Below are 13,097 nucleotides of genomic sequence, written 5' to 3' on the forward strand. Positions count from 1 at the left end.
AGCTGTTGGATCTTAATCCTATGATGCAAAAAAATTCATGTATTGAAATTGTATAAAACACATGGTTGTGTAGTAGACAAACTCGAAAAAAAAGTAGCAAAATCTGAAACTTAACATTTTGAGAACCAGCGATACCCAACAGAAAAACAAAACAAAACAAAACGTCCTCTCTGGCACGGCCAAACTGCAGCCGTGCAACTGGCACGGAGGCTACACCTGCGTGTGGGGCCCACGCGGCCGTTCCACTCCTTCCCTCGCCGGCTGTACGTACCGGAACCGGACGCTCTACCAGCTTGTCCGGCACTCCGGCGTCACAAAAACCGTTGCACCCGGCGACCAAGCAGAAAATAGACAATAAAATAAGAGGCCCGAGAGAGAGAAAACAAAAAGGGAAACGCGCTATAAAATGCGGCCACCGCCCTCCGCCTCCCACCTCTGACCTCCCGTCCTGCATTCGGGACGAAGCCAACGACGAGCTCAGCAGCGCCGACGCCGCAACGAGAGCACCCGCTCCGTCGAGGTACCCCCAGACTCTCACCTGAGTTCCTCCCTGGCCCGAGCTTCTGCGGCCTCTCCGCTGAAATGCGGGCGATCGGGCGGCGAAACCGCGCGATTCGGGGGGAAATTGTAGTGGGGATTGTGGGCGGCGCTTCCGGGTGTAGTAATTGGGCGAGCGTTTTAGGGGAAAGAGGACTGCGCTCCGTTTAGTCATGCTGGTGCCGGGGCTTGGATCTCGGTGTTGCTGCGTGCGCTTGGGAATTTGGTTGCGGTCGAGGTGAGTGATCGTGCGGGACTGCGGCCTCCAGGCTGTGTGCGTCGAGCTGCATCTGAGGTGCGCGGCGAAATGATGTAGGGGTATGTGGGTGCGTGGCTGCTGGCTCTAGAGCAGTAGAGGTTTATCTGTGGTGATTTTCTAAGGTGACTTTTGTAGGGAATTTGTCTGAGGTGATTTTTGTGTTCTGGATTTTTAGTCGAAAATGGTTATGTGCATCCCGTTTGTGCTGTTGCTGACCTTTTTAACATACGTGATGCACTCTAGAATTTGCTGACCTTTTTAACCTGAATCTAGAATTTGCTTGAAGTTGACCATCCCACGTTTTGAAGTTGCTAGAGACAAGCTATAGTATGCACTCTACTGGCACGACAGGCTTCTCTTCAGTATTGTCTGCGTTAACATACGTGATGCACAATGTCCAAATGTCTGCAGTGATAAATGTGTTCTCCTGATGACATATTTCTGGTTTGCAGAATAGGTGTAAATTAGACTAAGAGGTAGCAATGTGGCGCCGCTGTTGCTGCAATTGCCAAGTGGATGAATCCGATCAGCGTGGAAATGATCATGTCAAGGCCACAACCAACGACATTGATGGTATGTTCGTTTAAGTGTACTTGGATCATCTGCTCCTATATTCTTAACTTGCTGCCAGTTACTGAAAATGTGAACCATCTTCGTGCTGCTGTTTTTGAAATTCCCTTTTCTAACATCTACAGAGAATTTGTTGTCATTGTATCCTTTTCTTCAGGGGTGACCAAGGGGTTGAAAGATTCTGCTACTGGAAAAGTCGAGCCGCACAATGCTGCTCCCCCTATCAATATCCCTGTTCTATCCTTGGATGAACTAATAGAAAAGACCGATGACTTTGGTTCAACAGCTTTGATAGGTGAAGGTTCTTATGGGAGAGTGTACTATGCGATTCTTGATAATGGAACAAAAATGGCAGTAAAGAAACTTGATTCTACTGAAAATGAACCCACTACCGAATTCTTGACCCAGGTTGGTGTTGTCATTGATTATTAATCATGGGGGTTTCTCTTTTGTTATTTAGTAGTGCTAATGTGTTATGGGTTCCTAATCGAAAAATGATGCTTACTTCTGATGCTAGGTTTCATTGGTTTCAAGGTTGAAACATGAAAACTTTGTTGACATGTTGGGGTACTGTACGGAGCGTAATCTTCGCATAGTAGCCTATGAATTCGCCACCATGGGTTCTCTGCATGACGTTCTACATGGTATGATTTTGCATATCCTCTGCAATTTGTTGCACAACTCCACACTTAATTGAATACTGTAGCTTCAACTGATAATTTGCAATTTCGTTTTTGAATTCATGTCAATAGGAAGAAAAGGAGTTCAAGGTGCTCAACCGGGCCCAGCGCTTGATTGGATGCAGCGAGTGCAAATTGCTGTTGGTGCTGCGAAAGGACTTGAATATCTTCATGAGAAAGTTCAGCCTTCCATTATCCATAGGGATATTAGATCAAGTAATATCCTCTTGTTTGAAGACTTCAAGGCAACGATAGCAGACTTTAATCTCTCAAATCAAGCACCAGATATGGCTGCCCGGTTGCATTCAACTCGTGTCTTGGGAACCTTCGGATATCATGCCCCAGAGTAAAAATCCTTTTCTTAAAGTAACTATATTTTGTAATATGTTGCTTAACTTCAGTTGTGCTTTCTACTTTTGCATGTGTTGTCTGATTAATATTTTAGTATATCAGCAAGCTGGGTGGTGTTTATTTCTAAGTTGTCTGATTAATTTTAAAAAATTATGCCTTGTTATTTCTAAAGTTGAAGATTTGTTTCATATATTTGTAGATAAGCTGTTTCTAGGACATAAAGGAACACATTAGAAATCAATCATATCCTTAATATTGTAGCTTTCCAACTTTCAGGCACTTCACATGAATAGTTTAATTTCTTTAGCGTTTAGCCTTTGTCCATTGGATAGCAAGCCACATTTTGCCAAGTATATGAAGACCACCTGTGGACCACGTTAGCTATTTCGTTTTGCTGTAGTTCTATCCCAGAAAGTTATATGAAAACCACTTGCTTGGAGCTAATAGTGCAACCTGTCCAGTTCCCGAAAGTATGGTATGGATCCCTTGCGCCAGGTGACTACTCCATGACTGTTCTTGAGACAGACTGGGCGGCAGGCCACCGAGTTTCACATTCTTGCTTAAATTTTTACCTCATTCCATAGGGAAAAATGAGATTATTTTTACATAGCACTCATAGATTAGGAAAAAAATTAACATTACAGCTCAGTCCATGGCAATCTTGAATCTTTTGTTCTATTTTTTGCTGCTACCAGCCAATTACTTCCTGTACTACGAGCAAGCTACAATCTGATACTCTCCAGCTAGCAGCAACTAATTTGATAATAGGCATTGTTTTTTAGATTCTTGATTGAAGTAACGCTATTGTCTGATCAATCTACAATTTGACTTGAGGTTTGATTATGCAGGTATGCAATGACTGGTCAACTAACCCAGAAAAGTGACGTATATAGCTTTGGCGTAGTTCTTTTGGAGCTTTTGACAGGTAGAAAGCCAGTAGACCATACAATGCCTAGAGGCCAGCAAAGCCTGGTAACCTGGGTATGTTCACTTGCTAACTTTCTCCTTTTTTTTCTTTTTGCAGTTAGATGTGAATTTATATCTAATTAGTAGTGTCTACAATAGAGAAGCAACAAATTGTATACGTTTGTAATGGTGTTTCTTAACAAGTTAATTTAGTGCCAGAGGGTCCAAGCTTTGTATCATTTATGGTTTGTGTGTATGGTATCATGTGGGTATTCATCAACTAGATAATAATGTCTTCTGTTAATCCCAAATCCAGAGTTTTTATCAATGGTTTTTGAGTGGCAATAAATGCGATGATGATGAACTTGAACATCATGTATCAAATATCTTAGTAGAATAGAGAGGAAATCTGAAGTATCAGACATGTCTTCAGAGTTAGTGGATCCAATCGCTTTCCAACAGAACAACCCCTTTTTTTTCCTCTCGTACATACAGGAGAGCTGTGTATGATTATTATATTAAGAATAAGGAGTCTAGGCACTCATGATTCATGAACAGCCCTTAACTGTGAGAATATTCTAGCTGTGATCTATGGAGAGTGAACCACTGCTGGACCTGAAGTTCTCAGGCTCCTCAAAAGTGACTTCAGCACAACACTAGTTATTTCAAAGGAGTTTATCTGCTGCATAGGCTGCAGTTCTTTGCTATCTGAAAGAATCTACCAGATCATCATACTTCACATTGTGTGCCCTCAAAACACAATGAAGAATAAAACAGCGCCTCATATGATTTTAAAAGTTTGATATGATGATAACATTGTTCTCACTAGTTCTCTGATAATGCCTTCTTCTGATTCTGCAGGCTACACCAAGGTTAACTGAAGACAAGGTGAAGCATTGTGTAGATCCACGGTTGATGGGTGAATATCCAGCAAAAGGACTTGCCAAGGTTCCCCATACTCTCTCTACACGTGCTGTATGCATAAGCTTGGGGCAGCTAGTGGCCTATTTTCTCTGTCCACATTTTTCTAATCTCTGTTTTTGTCTACTCAAGCTCGCTGCTGTAGCGGCTTTGTGCGTGCAATATGAAGCTGAATTCCGCCCAAATATGGGCATTGTGGTCAAGGCTTTGTCTCCACTACTAGTAACAAAGCAGACTCCACCACCTGTTGTTGACAGTTGATGTACAGAATTAACCTAAGTAAGTTCATCGAGTCCCTTTTCCTATCTCACTCATCATATTTGTTAACCAGGAAGTTGTATTTGATTTGGACATACAGTTCAGTCTCCTTTGCAAATATGAGAGGCAACAGCTTGGATACTACGGACATTTGATTGATTCACCTCTCAGATTTCAATCACTAACTGCATGGAGGACGTCTTTAGTACTGCAGTAACAACTTTGCATCTGCGGTTCTACAGCATGTCAACAATGTTCATATTCATCTCTCTGGAGATGCCAGTATCAAGGACTAGTGAAATATTCAGTGATCGACATTGAAACTGTATTGCAAAGATGCGGAATTAAAGAAAACCCTTCTTTTGGTGTCACAAACAGTAATGGAATCACCCAGTGATTCATATATGCTCGAAGCAAATACTGTAACGGTAATTCATTCCGCTGTGAATCGAAAGACACGCAAAGCAAAAAAAAAAAAAAAAAAAAAAACGCAGCAATTAGTCGTTTCGCTGTAATTCGAAAGACATGCAAAGCTCAGTAATCAGTAAACACGTCACAGTATCTCTCATGCAACACGCAAATACAGGAATGAAATCTCTGGTTGGCACGCACCATCAGAAACGAACTGATATTTACATTGGTGCCGCAAATAAAATGACACTCATAGAACCACGGCTGATGGCTGTATCAACTTACAAGTGAAAAAAAAATGGTGGTGACTTTATTCCTCACTGTTCTTATCACATTAGTTTTACCACCCACTGGCTAGAGGTATCGGCTCATCCATCCAAAGACCATTACTCTATTATAATCTACTTCACGAAGCTCGTCACTCTGCCACCGAATACGCATATATCATTATATCCTCTACTCCGCCAACAGCATGGCAGCAATGTGGCTTTAGAGACAATTAGGTCAAATCTGCTAAAAAATACTCTTTTCCTCTGTGTCATGGAGGAGCCATGTTGTAAGATAGTCAAGGTACATGCTGCTCGGTTGAAGAAACAGTGCGCCTGCTGTCAGAAATGGAAGAGTTTAATTCAGAGATGTTATGGATGTTGTGCACTTGTTAAAAGGATAGCACACATCTTTGTAGCAATCGGCAATTATTTCCTCCGTTCCAAATTATAGTTCATTTTGCTTTGTACTAAGTCAAACTACTCTAACTTTGACTAAGTTTTTAGAAAAATATATTAATATATAAAAGTCCAAATAAATACACTATCAAAATGTCTTTTTGTTTTCCTCTTAACACAGATACACAACTCTCATGCATGTTCAAGAAAAAAATCTTTGGAGAATTTAACAAAACTAATTTGATGTTTTAAATATTGGTGCATTTTTCTATACGCATGGTCAAAGTTAGAAACTTGATTTAGGAAAAGCCAAAGTGAACTATAATTTGGAACGGGAGTACAATCTACTACAGTAGAAAGCAAGGGGAGAACCACCTCTTCTACAAAATCATACAGGAAGAAGTGGCTGCCTCTCGTCAGATCCATGGCGGTGTTTAGCCTTCATGTAGAATGACCATTAGTTATGAAGAAGTATGAAACAAACCACCTGAAATTCTAGGCAGTAGTTATTTACCTCACTTGCCACTGAATCAGGCACATTGACATAACTAGGTTCCTTTCTGCTGAGCATCATAAAAAATGTATGTTGTTAACAAACATGAAAGTCCATTAAATGCAATAAGATGCACTACACCAAGTTTTTGGAAAACAAGAAATGCCACCCGATGGTGGTAGATGACAGAATGGACCTCAAGAATTGTTCCAAATATCTAATTTTCATGGTATGGAAAGGGTGTGAAAACCTTACCCAAAGCACAAACTACTCTAAAAGGCGCACCTGAGCACAAGACTTTAAAGGCTTGCCTTGGATGTACCTAAAAGATAAAGATGCTACTTCGAAATGGACAGACTACCGAGGAACCGCTACTACATACCACGCTGACCAACATACGGCCACCAAAGAGGAGGCAAACCATGTGATCAGCACCACAACATCAGCTACCTGATCAAACTATGAAAGTAGGAATTGTCATCTTTATCCCTTCTATATATCTTGTTCCGACTGTTAGAGATATGTGTGTGTTTGTATATTCCCATATGTATATGGGCCTTTCTGCTATTGTACATGTACACATCATATTGGGCTTCAGCCCCTTCTACTGAATATAGTGTCCATTCAATCCTAACATGGTATCAAAGCCAGAGGTCTCGAGTTCGTGGCAGAGGCTTCATTTCTGCCTCCACCCCCTTTATTTCCATGTTTGCGCCTTCATCTCTGGCTGCACGTGGGCTCATGTTTGCGCCTTCGTCTCTGGCTGCACGTGAGTGGGGGTGTTGAAGTGTATAGGTGGATTTCCTACCTCGTCCCAACGCCTTAAGCTTTTGGGTTCATTTGGTTAGTGCAGTCCACTCTAACATCGACCACATGGATATAAACAAAAAAGCCTACACAAGTCATTGGGTTCACTTTGGCCCTCATGGAAAGGACCTATGTGAACGAGGCAAATGAACTCATTTGGACGACTTAACCAAACTTAATATTTTAGTCAAAGTGACAGACTATAGACCCGACCCGGTGCAGGAGCAAGCACAACTACAGTATAATCGACAATATGATATGACAAACCTGTGATCGTGGGCTTCAGCCATTTCAACTTTGCTGCTAGGCACTTCGTCCTTAATTTGGTTAGAAAGATACTGAAAAAGAATAAATAAAATAAATTTTATTAGTAGAAAAACTTCAACACTATTGAATCAATGCAAGGGGAAAAGCAAGTTACCTGATGCATAGATACGATTACTATTGAAATTCCAAGAACAAAATTAATCGTCAGTGTGTGGCCAAACAATACAGCAGACGCTACTCCAGTGAAGATAGTAGCAATTGTCGATGAGTACTTCTTCAAAATTGTATCTGCATTCACCATTGATTTGCTTAAAGATAAATGTAGTCCACATGCAAAAACTACTACATACGAGTAGCAACCAACACGGAAATGTACTGATTTAGCTTATTCATGTACATGTACAATTTTTTTTCTTCAGATATGCAGAAGAACTGAACACCTTTATACTAAGAAGAAGAATACCATCCATATTACAAACCAAAAAAAAGCAGAACTGCCAGAGATAAGCATGCGTGGCACAAACAGGATATTTGACCAACCACTAATAAATGTGCAATCTTTTACCTCCTAATAAATGTCCATGATGCATGCTCATGCAAGGTAATCTTTTATGGGTACATCCATGCAAGATAACAAGTTTTCAGAGATCCCTGTATGTGATATATACAGTGCCATTTAAAGAACATATTCAATAAGAACTAATGTGTTTTCTCTTTGCCGATAATATACCTGCATACTTGAAGAAAAATGATGACAGTATGCCCTGCGCAGCATTGTTGCAGATAAGAAACATTGTCGCTTTTGAGTGTCCTTCCAGAATGTTAAAGCTACTGGGCCCTGTAAAATGTACAGGACAACTGATTTCTTACAGAACCATCAAAGTACTTAATCACGTGAGAAAATATGTGGGCAACAGTTTCAACAGAATTTTGATATCCTGAGTCAAAGGTTACCAGTTAAAGTTTAGTTTAGATATCTAAGAATTGGATGCCTTATCTTCTAGATATTATATTTACCGAGCCAATACATCAGATCAAGTTGTAAGGGTAATCTCTAAATCATGAAAAACACAAAGTTACAAGGACAAACCAAAATAACCTACCAAAAAAAAAATGATGACATCGAAAACCTACTAGTATTTTTTTATTTATCTAAAAAAACTAGTATTTATATAGCCTTGAGTAATTGACAACTTTGCTCAACTCAATAGAACATTTTAAAACGACTTTACATTAAACTATGCAATAGCCAATAAGCACATTGCTTTCAAGTAGACATGCATTCTCAATAATTACCTTGGATGATGGCAGTGATCACAAGCCCAAGAAAGTTAAATATCGCACCATAACCATACAGAAACAAGTTCTGAAACCATGAGATAAAAATCACGATCAAATGGTAGCTTCACACAGATCATAAAAGCATTAGCAAGATAGCTTAGAATAGAATGCCAGGCCAAGAAAACTAACCAAATGGACACATACCTGAAGGTAAATACTGGTATCAAACTGGCTTTTAAGAGCCTTTTCATTGTAAACTGAAGCCAATGCGGGAACTGTTACCTGGTTTTGCATCAAGTTAGTATGAAATATCAAATGCCAAATTTATTTCTGCTATTTGCAATTTTCAATTTCAACTAAATGAGAAAAAAACACACATTGTCTCTATGTGAAGCAGTAATACTAGTAAATTAGTCCAAGAGTGCTTAGAGCCTATTGTTTCTCTCCAAAGGGCTAGCTAGTTCTGAATCCTTTAGTTGTGAATATTGTTGTTTTGGAAAGAGATAAATGAACTTTGATCAGTTATATGAGAGAATAGAGAATGGCTGGAAGCCTGAAACCTGGAAGTGTCAAACAAAAGGGCTCAACAAAATGTCGAAGAGATGGAATGGTTGCAGAATTTATTAATATTATTACTACAGCTAATGTACAATGCAGATGCAACATTGTGCCGCAGTCAACTGACTGCAAGAGCACCATGCCTATTCTGTACACGAAAAAAAAAGAGCTCACCAAGAAAAATTGAATGTTCCAAATTTCATGGGAGATGTGTTTTACAATGCATCAACATGTACATTACCATAATTATGAGAAAATCAGAACTTACAAAAAATAGTGTATATAGGTAGGCTCCAGCTGCAACAGGAAGACCTAGTGCACTAGAACCTTCTGGCAATGATTTCAGCTGATTAACAGATATTCCGATTAACAAAAGGGCAAGGGCCTCCCACTGTCAATATAGAAAAGGATGATGTCAACTAAATAGGTTGTTGAAGTCACTAAAATATAGTACACTCAGAGATTCCTATATGTTAGATACAAATTGTTAAGTACCAATTACTACAATTGGAATTACCCAATTTCAATAAAAATCTAGGTTTGCGTCACTTTTAAGTAGAAATAGACATAGGAAAACAAAGAGTATACTTGCCTGGATTATGGAAAATTGCCTCCGCATTATCATCTTTAGAAGCACAGCGATTACTAGAACCTGCAAATGTTAGAATTCAGTATAGCATGAATACATGATTAGTGCCATGTGCAGCCAAACTCCAAACAGATGAAACATCAAAACATAAACATGTATCAAGGTGGTGGCTAATAGATAATTTTAAAGCAGACGAAACAAAGAGTGCATGCCCAAGCCACCAAGTGCATATGCATGTACATACAGGCATTTGGCGAGTTGCATGCCCATGTCCTAACGTATGCATATTTGCAGGCATTCAAGTGCGCATATTCTAATAATCCTAACATTTTTTTAAGAAAAGGTTAACATAATAATTAACCATAGTAGCGTACCTTGAGATTACTCAGCATTTTCACGCTAGCAGGATTAAAATATAACTGCAAAAATCATAGGACTGGTTGTTAGAGAAGATGTACGAGATCCAAGTTAGGTCAATACAACTGTTAGAATCCACTACTACAGACAGATAAAGAACAGTAAAACCGGAGTACACCAAGTTCTGACCACTGGTGTGCTTAAAAAGATGTTTTACCTGCATTATGAACTTCAAATAGTTGTTGATAGCATAGAGAAAAGCAGGTACTGTAAGAAGAACATTATTCCGAGCAGCCTGGCCAGTGAAGAAGGATGGTTAGTGTGGCAGACATGATCACTAACTTTGTATGGTAATATTTCAGAGCAAATCAATGGCGACCTATGGACTACAAGAAGTAGTAAAAGATTCACTGTACAGTTTCTGTATATAAGTTTAAATGAGCTTTCTAGTAAGCTGTGATATTATGCATCAAAATGACAGCATATGGCCAGGTAGTCAAGGTCCTATTCTCTTCAAAACTAGCACATATTTCCAACATATGGGTTTTCCAAGACCAAGAGAACAATAAACTCAAGATACAAATCAGGAAAGAACTGATCATATCCAAACTATAAACATGGCATGGTTTCAGTCTTGCAAATCATATTACCTGCATAAATATTGATACTGTGAAGAATGGCTTGTCTCCCACCTTTAGATGTCTAGCCTACAAAAGAAAAAACCAACTCAGTAAGAAAAGCAAAGATATCAGTGATAGCAGAAGTCTACAACACTCAGTGCTGAAATTAAATGTGAGAAATTTTAACATAACACTACACAAGAATAGCATTACCATTGCTATCGTTTCAGCTGCATCCAACAAAACAATATGAAAACGAAAATGAATAGAAAGCAAAGAGCGGTAATGGAAATACCTGGATGAATAACATGACAATGGCAAAGATAATTTTTGTAATCTCTGTCAAGAAATTCACACTGATTGGGCTAAATTTGAATTTCCCATCCACTTTTGACATGTACACTAATATAGGCTACAAAAAAAACGAGGTAGAACTGTGTCAAGCAACTTTGAAAAAAAAAAGCACAACATAGCAAACAGACAGATGAAAGAACATGGTTATTATTTTGCAAAAAATACTAGGGCAGAACCACAGAAGTACTCCGTCCCAATATCCAGACATATGGTACTCAGAAAAATGGGGACTAGAATGAATTCACTATGATTGATATCATGTACTCCATATTGATCATGATAATCAAATCCTCTCCTAGCAGTAGCAAATGAAATTAAGACCAGTGCTCAGGAGGCACATCCAAATTTGGGTGTGTATTCTAACAAATTCCGAAAAGAGAAAAAAAAAAGTCTCTGACCATAACCGTCTGCAGCATCCGCACAGCCTGGTAAAAACACAGTCCCAGAACAATCATAGGCCCTGAAGCTCCAGACAGTACAGCTAGCCAAATTCACCTGGCTACAGACACATTCGTGGCATTATACTTTCACCTTGCTGCTCAATTCGCCTCCTCATGCAGTAATCGCACCTATCAGGTGAAGTTCAACAGTCCTATGCAACACACGGCGATTCGACACAGAACGCACTGATCAAAACCAACCAAATGCAGATGGGAAGCAGCCTTCACCTGGAGGCCAGCGAGGACGCAATCGCCGGAGACGAGGAGCACGTTTAGCGCGCGCTGCCGCGACGACACGGTGCTCCGATGGCTGTCGTACGCCTTCGACACCGCCGGCGGCACCGGCACCTTCGCATGGCACACGCTACATTCCACCTCCCCGTTCATTCCTGCCGCCTCCACCGCCTCAGGCTCGCCAAAACCCCGCGGTTCCAATCAGCTGCGCCAAAAAACGGCAGGAAAATCAGAGGAGAATCAGCAAAAATCGCGGGAAAAACCAGGAGCGAACCGGGACAAACCAGGAGAATGGTGGGAACTGGGGACCCTAGCCTCTGGTGCGCGCCCCCACCATGTGAGCTCGCGGGGACCGAGGCGATCAGGATTCGAAGCTCCTCGAAGGCGCGGTGGGAGAGGCCGCGAGGGAGAAGGGGCGAGGGAGGGCAATGAGGCAATGGGGAGCGGAGAGGGGAGCTGAAAATGTATATACAAAAATAATTAAATTATATTCCTATGGAATATGCCACGAGAACGGAAGAGTGGAGGGCTTTTCTGCAAGATTTCTTTTTCCAAATAAGCCCCTGTATTTTACTATATTTTAAAAATATTTTTTTTATCACTGATGGTCCTATATAGCACTAGTTTTTTTTTGTCATGTTTTATCCCTGCCCAAGCATAATGTAAGTGAGGCTTTTTGGATACACAATAGATTCTAGAAGCTAGTTTAAAAAGTTGAATTGATAGAAACTAGATTATAGAAGCTAGAGCGCGGAGTTGTTTGGATCCATAGATTCTAAGAGCTGAGGTAGACTACTATTTATCATGAAATTACCTTAATACCCTTACCCTTTGGTCTTCATGCTCGTGCATTGTAGTACATTGGATGGTGGGATAGTTAGGTTTCTTCAGCTTCTCATATTGTCGATTTTGCATTGTGTATAAGTTGGGCATGTTTGGATCCCTAATTGGATTTTGGAAGCTACTTTTCCACAATATACTGGAATCCAAACAGACCATGAGCCTTCAAGTGTCACTAGGGATACAAGTCGAAGTGCCAACGAGCGCAAAGATAAGCTATTGTAAGTGTGGTTGTTCTTTGTGAAACCTGCTTAGAAATGACCTATGTTCGGGTTCGCTAGCACTTCCATTTGCGTCCTAAGTGTCAATATTTATCATAAAACTAGTATTGAGAAGATGACCACCAACATAGCGAGCTTATACAAAAGAAAAATGCAAAGGTTTGTTTTATATGGTTCAATAAAAAGACACTTGCTTTGTTGGAGTCAAATAACAATTATCACATATTCTCATATGAGTGGAGACTATTATTAAAGTGAGTAACCAACTATTCTAAGCCATTTTCATAGTTCACTTCTTTTTCTTTTTGTTGCTTTGAAATCCAAACTAATTTCATTGTAATATGTTTTGGTCCACCTTTTTCGATAAAGGGAGATTTTATTAATTTTTAAGAATATTACATCGAGATGATACAAAGTTTTGAAGATAACTCCCTGACTTTGCTTGAATAAAGCATACAACAACAAAAATAGAACATCA

At 39.9% G+C, this 13,097-nt stretch overlaps 2 protein-coding genes across 6 annotated transcripts; one reads left to right on the forward strand and one right to left on the reverse strand.

The window, feature by feature from the left end:
• Positions 1 to 336: 336 nt before the first annotated feature.
• Positions 337 to 4,848, forward strand: LOC136453710 (PTI1-like tyrosine-protein kinase 1). Of its 3 annotated transcripts, none has more exons than XM_066454267.1 (9): positions 337 to 520; positions 1,254 to 1,369; positions 1,524 to 1,774; positions 1,884 to 2,010; positions 2,119 to 2,392; positions 3,246 to 3,378; positions 4,165 to 4,251; positions 4,357 to 4,503; positions 4,583 to 4,848. In XM_066454267.1, exons 2-8 carry the CDS (start codon positions 1,279 to 1,281, stop codon positions 4,483 to 4,485), a joined length of 1,092 nt encoding a protein of 363 aa, XP_066310364.1. In that variant the 5' UTR covers positions 337 to 520; positions 1,254 to 1,278; the 3' UTR covers positions 4,486 to 4,503; positions 4,583 to 4,848. The 3 variants fall into 3 exon arrangements, with proteins under 3 accessions (XP_066310364.1, XP_066310363.1, XP_066310362.1); XM_066454266.1 differs by having other exon boundaries at positions 338 to 520; positions 1,249 to 1,369; positions 4,357 to 4,504; positions 4,594 to 4,848; XM_066454265.1 differs by having other exon boundaries at positions 338 to 520; positions 1,249 to 1,369.
• A 160-nt stretch (positions 4,849 to 5,008) lies between these two features.
• Positions 5,009 to 11,997, reverse strand: LOC136453711 (CMP-sialic acid transporter 3-like). 3 transcript variants are annotated; one of them, XM_066454269.1, is made up of 16 exons: positions 11,843 to 11,997; positions 11,553 to 11,763; positions 10,826 to 10,942; positions 10,561 to 10,617; positions 10,128 to 10,205; positions 9,928 to 9,972; positions 9,557 to 9,616; positions 9,233 to 9,355; positions 8,611 to 8,688; positions 8,422 to 8,491; positions 7,856 to 7,963; positions 7,280 to 7,413; positions 7,126 to 7,196; positions 6,073 to 6,118; positions 5,934 to 5,997; positions 5,009 to 5,495 (listed from the first exon to the last, which is right to left on the reverse strand). In XM_066454269.1, the coding sequence occupies exons 2-15, from the start codon at positions 11,709 to 11,711 to the stop codon at positions 5,947 to 5,949; spliced, it is 1,197 nt and encodes a 398-aa protein (XP_066310366.1). In that variant the 5' UTR covers positions 11,712 to 11,763; positions 11,843 to 11,997; the 3' UTR covers positions 5,009 to 5,495; positions 5,934 to 5,946. The 3 variants fall into 3 exon arrangements, 2 of the variants coding, with proteins under 2 accessions (XP_066310366.1, XP_066310365.1); XM_066454268.1 differs by having other exon boundaries at positions 6,073 to 6,121; XR_010759063.1 differs by lacking the exon at positions 6,073 to 6,118 and having other exon boundaries at positions 5,009 to 5,498; positions 5,934 to 6,045.
• Positions 11,998 to 13,097: the final 1,100 nt, after the last annotated feature.

This window comes from Miscanthus floridulus, chromosome 5 (assembly GCF_019320115.1).
Source record: "Miscanthus floridulus cultivar M001 chromosome 5, ASM1932011v1, whole genome shotgun sequence".
Classification (NCBI taxonomy): Eukaryota; Viridiplantae; Streptophyta; class Magnoliopsida; order Poales; family Poaceae; genus Miscanthus; species Miscanthus floridulus.